At 42.2% G+C, this 14279-nt stretch overlaps 1 protein-coding gene and 1 non-coding gene across 2 annotated transcripts in view; one reads left to right on the top strand and one right to left on the bottom strand.

Moving 5' to 3' along the window:
• SETX (senataxin) overlaps window positions 1–14279 on the bottom strand; it is a 75814-nt gene that overhangs the window by 54605 nt on the left and 6930 nt on the right. Inside the window, exons 2-3 of the mRNA XM_068964932.1 lie at window positions 10872–11082; window positions 8565–8674 (exon numbers count right to left, since the gene is read on the bottom strand). Of these exons, the coding sequence (XP_068821033.1) occupies window positions 8565–8674; window positions 10872–11082 (321 nt within the window). The remainder of the gene's footprint in view (window positions 1–8564; window positions 8675–10871; window positions 11083–14279) is intronic.
• On the top strand, window positions 741–813 carry TRNAS-GGA (transfer RNA serine (anticodon GGA)). The gene has a single exon. It is a non-coding gene; the product is annotated as a tRNA-Ser (tRNA).

Below are 14279 nucleotides of genomic sequence, written 5' to 3'. Positions count from 1 at the left end.
CATGAAGTGATGGGACCAGATGCCATGATCTTAGTTTTCTGAATGTTGAGCTTTAAGCCAACTTTTTCACTCTCCTCTCTCACTTTCATCAAGACACTCTTTAGTTCCTCCTCACTTTCTGCCATAAAGGTGTTGTCATCTGCATACCTGAGGTTATTGATATTTCTCTCAGCAATCTTGATTCCTGCTTGTGCTTCTTCCAGCCCAGCGTTTCTCGTGATGTACTCTGCACAGAAGTTAAATAAGCAGGGTGACAATATACAGCCTTGACGTACTCCAGTTTCTGATTCATCCAGTTCAGCATTTTGCATGATATACTCTGAATATAAGTTAGATAAGCAGAGTGATAATATCGGCCTTGATGTACTCCTTTCTCAATTTTGAACCAGTCTGTTGTTTCATGTCTGGTTCTAACTGTTGCTTCTTGACTTGCATACAGGTTTTTCACAAGACAAGTAAGGTGGTCTGGTATTCCCATCTGTTTTAAAAATTTTCCAGTTTGTTGTGATCCACACAAAGGCTTTAGCCTAGTCAATGAAGCAGATGTTTTGATCCAATGAATGCTGGCAATTTGACCTACGGTTTCTGCCTTTTTTAAACCAGCTTGTTCATCTATCTGGAAGTTCTCAAGTTCACATACTGCTGAAGCGTAACTTGAAGCATTTTGAGCTTTACTTTGCTAACATATGAAATAAGCTCAATTGTACAGTAGTTTGAACATTCTTTGGCATTGCCCTGCTTCCCTGGTGGCTCAGAGGTTAAAGCGTCTGCCTGGAATGCAGGAGACCCAGGTTCGATCCCTGAGTTGGGAAGCTCCCCTGGAGAAGGAAATGGCAATCCACTCCAGTACTCTTGCCTGGAGAATTCCATGGAGGGAGAAGCCTGGTAAGGTACAGTCCATGGGGTCGCAAAGAGTTGGACACGACTGAGTGACTTCACTTTCACTTACTTTCTTTGGCACTGCAATGAAAAGTGACATTTCTCAGCTCTGTGACTACTGCTGAGTTTTCTAAATTTGCTGACATATTCAGTACAGCACTTTTACAGAATCATCTTTTACAATTTTAAATAGTTTAGCTGGAATTCCAACATCTTCACTAGCTTTGTTTATAGTGATGCCTCCTAAGACCCACTTGATTTCATTCTCTAGGATGTCTACCTCTAAGTGAGTGATCACACCATCGTGGTTATCTGGGTCATTAAGACCTTTTTTGTGTAGTTCTTCTGTGTATTCTTGCCACCTCTTCTTAATTTCTTCTGCTAATGTCAGGTCCTTGCTGTTTTTGTCCTTTATTGTGCCCATCCTTGCATCAAATTTTCCCTTGGTATCTCCAATTTTCTTGAAGATCTCTAGCTAGTCTTTCCCATTCTATTGTTTTTCTCTATTTCCTTGCACTTTTCACTTAAGACTCTTATCTCCTGAATGTTTTCTGAAACTCTGCATTCAGCTAGGTTTATCTTTCCTTTTCTCCTTCGCCTTTCACTTCTTTTCTCAGCTATTTGTAAAGGTCTCCCTAGAAAACCACTTTGCCTTCTTGCATTTTTCTTTGGGATGGTTTTAGTCACTACTTCCTACACAATGTTACAAACCTTCTTCCATAGTTTTTCAGTCTAACAGATCTAATCCCTTGAATCTATTCATCACCTCTACCGTATTGTCATAACCACTATATCTGAATGGCCAAGTGGTTTCCCCTACTTTATTCAATTTAAGCCTGAGTTTTGGAATAAGGAGTCATGATCTGAGCCAGGGTAAACTTCAGGTCTTGTTTTTGCTGACTGTAAAGAGCTTCTGCATCTTCAGCAGCAAGGAATATACATTAGTTCAGTTCAGTCGCTCAGTCGTGTCCAACTCTTGGCGACCACATGGACCACAGGACGCCAGGCTTCCCGATCCATCACCAACTCCTGGAATCCACCCAAACCCATGTCCATTGTGTCGGTGATGCCATCCAACAATCTCATTCTGTCATCCCCTTCTCCTCCTGCTCTCAAACTTACCCAGCATCAGGGTCTTTTCAAATGACTCAGCTCTCCGCATGAGGTGGCCAAAGTATTGGAGTTTCAGCTTCAACATCAGTCCCTCCAAAGAACACCCAGGACTGATTTCCTTTAGGATGGACTGATTGGATCTCCTTGCAGTCCAAGGGACTCTTGAGAGTCTTCTCTAACACCACAGTTCAAAAGCATTAATTTCTCAGCGCTCAGCTTTCCTTGTACTCCAACTCTCACATCCATACAGGACTACTGGAAAAACCATAACCTTGACTAGACGGACCTTTGTTGGCAAAATAATGTCTCTGCTTTTGAATATGCTGTCTAGGTTGGTCGTAACTTACCTTCCAAGTAGCAAGCGTCTTTTAATTTCATGGCTGCAATCACCATCTGCAGTGATTTTGAAGCCCAGAAAAATAAAGTCTGACACTGTTTCCCCATCTATTTCCCATGAAGTGATAGGACCAGATGCCATGATCTTCGTTTTCTGAATGTTGAGCTTTAAGCCAACTTTTTCACTCTCCTCTTTTCACTTTCATCAAGAGGCTCTTTAGTTCTTCTTCACTTTCTGCCACAAGGGTGGTATCATCTGCATATCTGAGGTTCTTGATATTTCTCCCCACAATCTTGATTCCAGCTTGTGCTTCCTCCAGCCCTGTGTTTCTCATTAATGTACTCTGCATATATGTTAAAATAAACAGGGTGAGAATATACAGCCTTGATGTACTCCTTTTCCTATTTGGAACCACTCTGTTTGTTGTTCCATGTCCAGTTCTAACCTGCTTCCTGACCTGCATATAGGTTTCTCAAGAGGCAGGTCAGGTGGTCTGGTATTCCCATCTCTTTCAGAATTTTCCACAGTTTATTATGATCCACATAGCCAAAGGCTTTGGCATAGTCAATAAAGCAGAAATAGATGTTTTTCTGGAACACTCTTGCTTTTTTGATGATCCAGCGGATGTTAGCAATTTGATCTCTGGTTCCTCTGACTTTTCTAAAACCAGCTTGAACATCTGGAAGTTCATGGTTCATGTATTGCTGAAGCCTAGCTTGGAGAATTTTGAGCATTACTTTACTAGCATGTGAGATGAGTGCAATTGTGTGGTAGTTTGAGCATTCTTTGGCATTGCCTTTCTTTGGGACTGGAATGAAAACTGACCTTTTCCAGTCCTGTGGCCACTGGTGAGTTTTCCAAATTTGCTGACATGTTTATAATCAATATGATTTTGGTACTGACCATCTGGTGATTTCCAAGTGTAGAGTAGTTTCTTGTGGTGTTAGAAGAGGGTGTTTACTACGACCAGTGTGTTCTCTTGCCCAAACTGTTAGGCTTTGCCCTGCTTCATTTTGCACTCCAAGATGAAACTTGCCTGTTACTCCAGGTATTTCTTGACTTCCTACTTTTACATTCCAGTCTCCTGTGATGAAAAGGTTATCTTTTTGGGGTGTTAGTTCTAGAAGGTCTTGTAGGAACTTCTAGGACAAAGGAGAAGCTGCAAGAATATGGCAGGAGGGCTGCAGACACATTAAAATCAAATCCCAATCTCACCAGGTGACAACCCACAAACTGGAGAACAATTAATACCAAAGAAGTTCTCTCACTGTTGCCTAGGTTCTAGGCTCCACATCAGCCTTCCCAACCTTGGCATTTGGCAAAGACTTGGGAGAAACCGAACTCTTGAAGAGCACAAAAAAAAAAAGGCTGTGTGTACCAGGACCCAGGGTAAAGGAGCAGTGACCCCCGCAAGAGACTGGGCCAGACCTGCCTTGCATGTTTGAGGGTCTCCAGTACAGTCCATGGGGTCGCAAACAGTCAGACACAACTGAGCGACTTCACAACACAGAACAGAACAGTGAAGGCATGGGTCGGCAGAGGCAGGGGCACTGGGAGCAGCAGACCTGGGAGGCACATCATGGCATAAATCCTCTTGGAGGTAAGCTGCCAATAGCCCTGCCATAGAGCCTATAGCCTCACTGCTGCTGCTGCTGCGTCGCTTCAGTCGTGTCCGACTCTGTGCGACCCCATAGATGGCAGCCAACCAGGCTCCCCGGCCCCTGGGATTCTCCAGGCAAGAACACTGGAGTGGGTTGCCATTTCCTTCTCCAACGCATGAAACTGAAAAGTGAAAGTGAAGTCACTCAATCGTGTCCGACTCTTAGTGACCCCGTGGACAGGAGCCTACGAGGCCCCTCCGTCCATGTGATTTTCCAGACAAGACTACTGCAGTGGGTTGCCATTCCCTTCTCCAGGTGATCTTCCCCAACCAGGATTCAAACCCAAGTCTCCTGCACTGCAGGCAGATTTTTTACCAGCTGAGCCATCAGGGAATCCCAGTAGGTAAGGGGTTTGGCCCAAAGTCCCACAGTTGGTGAATGATCCACCCAGAATGCACACCTGGGTGTATGACCACCCAACATGAGGCCTCTCCCACAGTCTACTTTATGGGGTCATGTTCAGTTCAGTCGCTCAATTGTGTCCAACTCCTTGCGACCCCATGAATCGCAGCACGCCAGGCCTCCCTGTCTATCACCAACTCCCAGAGTTCACTCAGACTCATGTCCATCGAGTCAGTGATGCCATCCAGCCATTTCATCCTGTCATCCCCTTCTCCTCCTGCCCCCAATCCCTCCCAGCATCAGAGTCCTTTCTAATGAGTCAACTCTTCGCATGAGGTGGCCAAAGTATTGGAGTTTCAGCTTTAGCATCATTCCTTCCAAAGAAATCCCAGGGTTGATCTCCTTCAGAATGGGCTGGCTGGATCTCCTTGCAGTCCAAGGGACTCTCAAGAGTCTTCTCCAACACCACAGTTCACAAACATCAATTCTTCGGTGCTCAGCCTTCTTCATGGTCCAACTCTCACATCCATACATGACCACAGGAAAAACCATAGCCTTGACTAGATGGACCTTTGTTGGCAAAGTTATGTCTCTGCTTTTGAATATGCTATTTAGGTTGGTCATAACTTTTCTTCCAAGGAGTAAGCATCTTTTAATTTCATGGCTGCAGTCACCATCTGCAGTTATTTTGGAGCCCTAAAAAATAAAGTCTGACACTGTTTCCCCATCTATTTCTCATGAAGTGATGAGACCGGATGCCATGATCTTCGTTTTCTGAATGTTGAGCTTTAGGCCAACTTTTTCACTCTCCTCTTTCACCTTCATCAAGAGGCTTTTTAGTTCCTCTTCACTTTCTGCCATATCGGTGGTATCATCTGCATATCTGAGGTTATTGACATTTCTCCCAGCAATCTTGATTCCAGCTTGTGCTTGCTTCTTCCAGTCCCACATTTCTCATGATGTACTCTGCATAGAAGTTAAGTAAGCAGGGTGACAATATACAGCCTTGACATACTCCTTTTCCTATTTGGAACCAGTCTGTTGTTCCAAGTCCAGGTTCTAACTGTTGCTTCCTGACCTGCATACAGATTTCTCAAGAGGCAGGTCAGGTGGTCTGGTATTCCCATCTCTTGAAGAAATTTCCACAGTTTACTGTGATCCACATAGGCAAAGGCTTTGGCATAGTCAATAAAGCAGAAATAGATGTTTTTCTGGAACTCTTGCTTTTTCCATGATCCTGCGGATGTTGGCAATTTGATCTCTGGTTCCTCTGCCTTTTCTAAAACCAGCTTGAACATCTGGAAGTTCACGGTTCATGTATTGCTGAAGCCTGGCTTGGAGAATTTTGAGCATTACTTTACTAGCATGTGAGATGAGTGCAATTGTGCGGTAGTTTGAGCATTCTTTGGCATTGCCTTTCTTTGGGATTGGAATGAAAACTGACCTTTTCCAGTCCTGTGGCCACTGCTGAGTCTTCCAAATTTGCTGGCATATTGAGTGCAACACTTTCACAGCATCATCTTTCAGGATTTGAAACAGCTCAACTGGAATTCCATCACCTCCACTAGCTTTGTTCATAGTGATGCTTTCCAATGCCCACTTGACTTCACATTCCAGGATGTCTGGCTCTAGGTGAGTGATCACACCATCATGATTATCTGGGTTGTGAAGGTCATTTTGTACAGTTCTGTGTATTCTTGCCACCTCTTCTTAATATCTTCTGCTTCTGTTAGGGCCATACCATTTCTGTCCTTTATCGAGCCCATTTTGCATGAAATGTTCCCTTGGTATCTCTAATTTTCTTGAAGAAATCTCTAGTCTTTCCCATTCTGTTCTTTTCCTCTATTTCTTTGCACTGATAGCTGAAGAAGGCTTTCTTATCTCTTCTTGCTTTTCTTTGGAAATCTGCATTCAGATGCTTATATCTTTCCTTTTCTCCTTGGCTTTTCGCTTCTCTTCTTTTCACAGCTATTTGTAAGGCCTCCCCAGACAGACATTTTGCTTTTTTGCATTTCTTTCCAATGGGCATGGTCTTGATCCCTGTCTCCTGTACAATGTCACAAACCTCCGTCCATAGTTCACTGGGCACTCTATCTATCAGATCTAGTCCCTTAAATCTATTTCTCACTTCCACTGTAGAATCATAACAGATTTGATTTAAGTCATAACCTGAATGGTCTAGTGGTTTTCCCTATTTTCTTCAACTTAAGTCTGAATTTGGTAATAAGGAGTTCATGATCTGATCCACAGTCAGCTCCTGGTCTTGTTTCTGTTGACTCTATAGAGCTTCTCCATCTTTGGCTGCAAAGAATATAATCAATCTGATTTTGGTGTTGACCATCTGGTGATGTCCATGTGTAAAGTCTTCTCTTATGTTGTTGGAAGAGGGTGTTTGCTATGACCAGTGCATTTTCTTGGCAAAACTCTATTAGTCTTTGCCCTGCTTCATTCTGCATTCCAAGGCCAAATTTGCCTGTTACTCCAGGTGTTTCTTGACTTCCTACTTTTACATTCCAGTCCCCTATAATGAAAAGGACATCTTTTTTGGGTGTTAGTTCTAAAAGGTCTTATAGGTCTTCATAAAACCGTTCAACTTCAGCTTCTTCAGCATTACTGGTTGGGGCATAGATTTGGATAACTGTGATATTGAACAGATTGCCTTGGAGACGAACAGAGATCATTCTGTCGTTTTTGAGATTGCATCCAAGTACTGCATTTCGGACTCTTTTGTTGACCATGATGGCTACTCCATTTCTTCTGAAGGATTCCTGCCCGCAGTAGTAGATATAATGGTCATCTGAGTTAAATTCACCCATTCCAGTCCATTTTAGTTCACTGATTCCTAGCATGTCCACGTTCTCTCTTGCCATCTCTTGGTTGACCACTTCCAATTTGCCTTGATTCATGGACCTGACATTCCAGGTTGCTATGCAACATTGCTCTTTACAGCATCGGACCTTGCTTCTATCACCGGGGTCAGGTTGCCTGTACACAAATCCCAGTCACCACAAACTAGAATGTATAACTGTGGATAAGTCTCCTGATTCAGTTTCCTCACCTGTAAAATAAGCCTATAGTGAAGAATCCAGTCACTCCTGGCTCTGCAGACTCAGTCCCGAACCCTGCAATGGCAGGACCAGATCCTGGTTGCTCAGCTGGACCAGCTTCCTCTACTCATTTGCAGCTTTAAGAAAGCCAGTCCTAGACAGCTACTGGTGGTAATTTCTGTCATTCTTTCACAGGAAGGCAGGCCCCATCTCATTTAAGCAGAGGCCTTGACTCTGGGTCTACCCTAGCGTCGAGTATACTTGTAATTCCTGTTATCCTGCATAAACTCAATCCCTTGCTACCTACGGCCAGCCAGGCCTACAAGTTTCCACTGCTCATCACCTTGTGCTTATGCTCCCTTACTGGTTCAAAGGAACATTTACTTCTTGAATTGTGTGATTACAGCTTTTCAAATTCCTCTGTTTTGAATTTTTTCTATCATTGTTAGGGTTTGGTATGGAAGAGACTGAAATTCATCACCGTTTTTCTTGAAACACCATGACCATGTTCTTTGCCACTTACAGGCTCTTTACTGGCCCTCCATCAGCAGAGCTGCCCTGCACAGCTTTTTTCTTAACACTGTAACTCAAGAGGCCAACATATACAGACCCACAGCACCTGCTCCCTCACCACATGTGATAAATTTGCAAACCCCAGCCATCAGCTCAACATCAGGTTCCAAAACTCTGGGGTTGCTCTCTGTTTCTGTTCTACCTACTGCTCTGATTCTTACATTCCTCCTTCTGTCCAGCACCTAGGAACTAATCTTCTTGTCCTCCCCATACGCCATTACCTTTTAAAAACCTCATTCACTAACAAAATAATTTTAAATGTTTTAAGTGGTATTTCCATGTGCTTGGAGTGGGGCAGGCTGGCAAGAAAAGCAACAGAGAACAGTCCTTCATTGGCTCAGATCAACATATTAAAAGAAGTCTGAATCGTCCCCTTGGCTTTCAAATTGGAGCATCACCTATCAGATGGATTCCCTACTCTCTTAAATCTCTTCTTCTTTGGGCCCCCCACCCCCACTAAAGCACTCTCTCTTTAACTGCAGTAATTTTACAACAAAAGAATAATTTTGGCAAATAGTCTACACAAAGTACACACCAAAACTTCTATTATAGTTCGTCATCTATTGGTACAAAAGAAGATATCCTCTTCTCCTGCCTGTCACTGACACTTACCATTTCATTGGGATGAACCAAAAATAAATAGATCCCTGGATGTTTGTCAAAAACTTGAAAGGAGCAATTAGCTTGTTCCATCCGGCAAAGTGCTTCAACACATAATTCATCTAAATAGAAAAAATAAAGCAGTAAATGTAAGACAAAACTTATCAGCTTAACGAGATTCCCTAAATCTGTCTTGCTCCTTCAGTTACTCTGTAAGTAAATGAAGTTTCTCATTTTTTTTTAAACTGAGGCAAAAAACTGTACAAATGTAGGAACAATATTCAATCTTCTGAAAGACTGTGGTATATATATGGTAGTCATGAAAGTCTGCAATATATATATAGTAGTCATCATGTAATTCATAATATATTCCTATGACTGACTGACTTTACTAGTATAAACATCTTCTTTCACACAGGATATAATTATCTCCAGAGGGCATCTTCTTGGAAGTAGGGTTATAGTCCAATCCCATTAGCATTTTACATGTTGACCCCACGTGGACTTCATTTTGTATCAGAGTGGTAACAACTTTATCCACAAATGGCTATTTTGCCCTACTCTCAGTTACTGAGTACCCCATTTCCTCCACTGGTTGAAATACTATCATCATCAAACACTAAATTCCCCAAATATACCTGGTTTCCTTCTCAACTCTCTACACTGTTCCCATCCACCATCCATCAGTCTATCTGTGCCAGCACTATTCTAATCCCACTGCTTTTTGGAAATTTCTTCACTACTTACAGAAGTCTACTGAACAGACTTACACACGCATCCCATCAGATGAGCCAACTCATCAAGCCTCAAAAGAATATCACAGTGACAGTGGTTACCTTTGGGGAGGAGGAATAATGACTGGAAAAGTAGGAGAAGAGCTCCTGGGGTGTTGATGTTTTTGTTTGTTTCTTGACCTGGATGCCAGCTACACAAGTGTGTTTAATTTATGAAAAACTAAGCTTATATACTTTTCTGGATATGGTACTGTTTAATAAATGCTTGAAAAGTGGCTTATTAAAGAGTTTAAAAATCTATTTTGAATTTATTTAGAAAGAACTGATTTCTCTAGTAAATCTTTAGATCTACTTTTCAGTATACTGAAACAGAATAGAGAAATAAGTTAAATAACATGACAAGATAGCGATCAAAAAATCTAGGAAGTGCATTATTCTACAGGGCAACCTCTTGGTCTCAGCAAAAGTTACGGCAAATAAAAAAAATGTGTGTGCATGTATGTAAATGATTCTGGATTAAAAGATGTAAGAAACACAAACTAAATGGAACCAATGCAAAGTTCCTGACTGCACCCTAATTTAAATAAATCTGCCAAAAAAATTCTGCAACTACTGGAAAAATCTGAACATGGCCTAGATATAGTAGTAGGTACCTAAAGGTACTATTGTTTTGTTAGATTTGACAGATCAGAAAAATGTCTTCAAGAGACTTTTATTAAGAAATTCAAATACAAAGGACCAAAATCTAGGCAGTTATAATATGCTATGTCATAGTAATTACTAAAAACTACTACAGACCAGTGGTTCTGAATCTGGCAATTTTGCCTCTGTCTGGCCCCACCCCCCCAACTCCCATGGGACATTTGACACTATCCAGAGACATTTTTCAAAGAAGGCAATGGCACCCCACTCCAGCACTCTTGCCTGGATAATCCTATGGGTGGAGGAGCCTGGTAGGCTGCAGTCCATGGGGTCGCTAAGAGTCGGACAAGACTGAGCGACTTCACTTTCACTTTTCACTTTCATGCATCGGAGAAGGAAATGGCAACCCACTCCAGTGTTCTTGCCTGGAGAATCCCAGGGGCGGGGAAGTCTGGTGGGCTGCCATCTATGGGGTCACACAGAGTTGGACACAACTGAAGTGACTTAACAGCAAAGACATTTTTGGTGGTCACAACCAGGGCAGAAGGGAGAGAAAGCCACTACTGACATCTAGTGGAAAAGAGGTCAGGGATGTTCCTGTAACATCCTACAGGCCCACCCACCAAGAATTATCCAGTTCAAAATGTCAACAGTGCCAGGTCTGAAAACCCTGCTATAGACAGATTCCAAAAATGAAAATTAACTGAATGAACAGATGAATAAATGGACAGATAAAGCAAGTAGAGTTACATGTTAACAACTGTAGAATCACCTATGCGGTATATATGGTATTCACTGTGTAATTCACTTTACTATGTTTGGAAAAAATACCAAGTACCCTAATTATACATTTAAGGAACAGATTTTTCAATACAGATAACCAAAATTCTTACAATTCTTAAAATAAAACTGATACAACTGTGAAAACACCCAAGATACTCACTGACATGCTCATGTAAAAGCAGATATGGATATTTCAGTATTTCAAGAAGAGGAACTCGAAGCTTATTTTCAAAGTCTTGGCCAGTGAAGTCGAACAGCTGTGCCTCTCCGTTGTTGTCTACTATATATAACTCATCATCATCTCCAATTTCTGCCTTCATGGATCTTTCAAAGTGATTTATGAGACGTAAGGTTTCTAATTCCCATAAAACCTACAGGAAAAGAAAAATGAGCCATGTGCTCTGTATCTTACTATCAACAAAATATACTGCATGCAGTGATCCTTCTAGAAAGCCTTTTCCTGAGTATAAAAATTCAGAAGTTTAGAGAAGTACTAACACCACATATTAGATTTATTTAAAGACTCACTAAACATGGCTTAGTGACTTTTAAGTGGCTTTTATGATACAGGAACATGAGCACACAGAGTGTGAGATGTTTAAAACATTGCTTTTGCGGAGTTTTGCTATAAATACATCAATATCTCTGTCAACTACACTCTGTTGGACTGTCAACTACACTCTGTTGGAAAGGAGAAGGTGGAGCTTCTTTGTTGAGGCACAAGCTGGGCCTTCTGTGACTCCCCTTTCATGTTCCAGCCAGAGGTAACTGCCTCGAAACATCAGTTTTAGCATAAAGACACTACTTAGGTTCATAGCTAGAGAATTCTGTACACGTCCGAGTTTTCTCAGTAGGTTCGTAAGTAATCATCCCCTCTCCTCTTCATAGTATTATACATATTTCTATGGTCTGTGTTCATTTTCCATCAGATATATGTAATAAACTAAATATTCACAGCCACACATTTAAAATTATGTTTCATTTTGGTTACTATCACTAAAAAATATACTTCTCCTTACTGATTTTGGGGGCTTCCCTGGTAGCTCAGGTGGTAAAGAATCCACCTGCAATGCAGGAGACTAAGGTTCAGTTTCTGGGTCAGGAAGATTCCCTAGAGAAAGGAAGGGTTACCCACTCCAGTATTCCTGTCTGGAGAATTCCATAGACAGAGGAGCTGCTATGTGTTCATGGGATCCAAAGAGTCACGAAGATGACTGAGCAACTAACACTTTCACTTCACTGACTTATACCACCTACCCATTAAAAAAATGAAAAGAGGAGTAGTCCCAAGAAGGCAGAGGAATAGGACAGGGAGACCACTCTCTCCCCACAAATTTATAAGATCATTTGAATGTTAAGCAACTTCCACAAAACAACTTCTGAACGCTGGTGGAAGACATCAGGCATCCAGAAAGGCAGCCCAATCTCTCTGAAAGGAGGTAGGGCAAAATATAAGACAATTCAGGGACAAAAGATTTAGGGACGGAGACCGTCCTGAGGAGGGAGTCGTGAAGAAGTTTCCAACAGTAGGAAACCCTCTCACATGCCTGTCTATGGGGAGTTTTGGAATCTCAGAGGGCAACATAACTGGAAGGGCAAGGAAAAAAAAAAAACAAAAAACCAGGGAATATGTGCCTAACCACAACTATAAGCAGAGATGGAGAAGTGGCACAGATGCTTGCATCTGCCACCAGTGACTGGGGACTGCGCAGGGAGGCACAGGCTGCATCACTGGTCCTTAGGGTAAGGACCGGGCCTGAATGTCCTGAAGACAATCTGAGGAGCTCATATGAGACAGCTACCCAAACCATGGGTTGGCCAGAGACAAAAAAATAAAAAAACACCTGCCAACAAAGGTCCGTCTAGTAAGGCTATGGTTTTACCAGTAGTCATGTATGGATGTGAGAGTTGGACTATAAAGAAAGCTGAGCACTGAAGAATTGATGCTTTTGAAGTGTGGTATTGGAGAAGACTCTTGGGAGTCCCTTGGACTGCAAGGAGATCCAACCAGTCCATCCTAAAGGAGATCAGTCCTGGGTGTTCTTTGGAAGGACTGATGCTAAAGCTGAAACTCCAGTAAAACTTGGCCACCTCATGCGAAGAGTTGACTCATTGGAAAAGACTCTGATGCTGGGAGGGACTGGGGGCAGGAGGAGAACGGGACAACAGAGGATGAGATGGCTGGATGGCATCACCAACTCAATGGACCTGAGTTTGAGCAAACTCCGGAAGTTGGTGATGGACAGGGAGGCCAGGCGTGCTGCAATTCATGGGGTCACAAAGAGTCAGACACAACTAAGAGACTGAACTGAAATTTTTAAAAACTGAAATCATTTCAAGCATCTTTCCTGATCACAATATAGTAAGATGTCAACTACAGGGAAAAAAACTATTAAAAATACAAACATGGAGGCTGAACAACATGCTTCTGAATAACCAGATCAAGAAAGAAATCAAAAAGGAAATCAAAATATGCATAGAAACAAATGAAAACAAGACAATTCCAAACCTATTAGTTCAGTTGCTCAGTTGTGTCCGACTCTCTGCAGCCCCACGGACAGCAGCACACCAGGCCTCGTTATCCATCACCAACTCCTGGAGCTTGCTCAAACTCATGTTCATCAAGTCAGTGATGCCATCCAAACATCTCATCCTCTGTCAACACCTTCTTCTCCTGCCTTCAATCTTTCCTAGCATCAAGGTCTCTTCTGATGAGTCTGTTCTTCGCATCAGGTGACCAAAGTACTAGAGCTTCAGCATCAGTCTGTCCAGTGAGTATTCAGGACTGATTTCCTTTAGGATGGACTGGTTGGATCTCCTTCAAGTCCAAGGGACTCTAATGAGTTTTCAACACCACAGTTCAAAAGCATCAATCCTTTGGCACTCAGCTTTCTTTATGGTCTCACATCCATAGATGACTCCTGGAAAAAACATAGCTTTGACTAGAAGGACCTTTGTTCGCAAAGTAATGTCTCTGCTTTCTAATATGCTGTCTAGGTTGGTCATAGCTTTTCTTCCAAAGAGCAAGCATCTTTTAATTTCAAGGCTACGATCAACATCTGCAGTGATTCTGGAACCCAAAAAACCAAGTCTCCCACTGTTTCCATTGTTTGCCCATCTATTTGCCATGAAGTGATGGGACCGGATGCCATGATCTTTGTTTTCTGAATGTTGACTTTTAAACTAGCATTTTCACTCTCCTCTTTCACTTTCATCTAGAGGCTCTTTAGTTCTCCACTTTCTGCAATAAGGGTGGTGTCATCTGCGTATCCGAGGTTATTGCTATTTCTCCCAGCAACCTTGATTCCAGCTTGTACTTCATCCAGCCTGGCATTTCGCATAATGTACTCTGCAAGTTAAGTAAGAAGGATGACAGTATACAGCCTTGATGTACTCCTTTCCTGATTTGGAACCAGCCTGTGGTGCCATGTACAGTTCTGTTGCTTTCTGACTTGCACACATATTTCTCAGGAGTCAGGTCAGGTGGTCTGGTATTTCCATCTCAAAGAATATTCCAGTTTGTGTGATCCACAGTCAAAGGCTTTGGAATAGTCAATAAAGCAGAAAT

Source organism: Capricornis sumatraensis, chromosome 1 (assembly GCF_032405125.1).
Source record: "Capricornis sumatraensis isolate serow.1 chromosome 1, serow.2, whole genome shotgun sequence".
In the NCBI taxonomy this organism is placed as follows: domain Eukaryota; kingdom Metazoa; phylum Chordata; class Mammalia; order Artiodactyla; family Bovidae; genus Capricornis; species Capricornis sumatraensis.
Note: the sequence above shows the minus strand (reverse complement) of the source record. Positions and strands in the feature narration are given on the sequence as shown.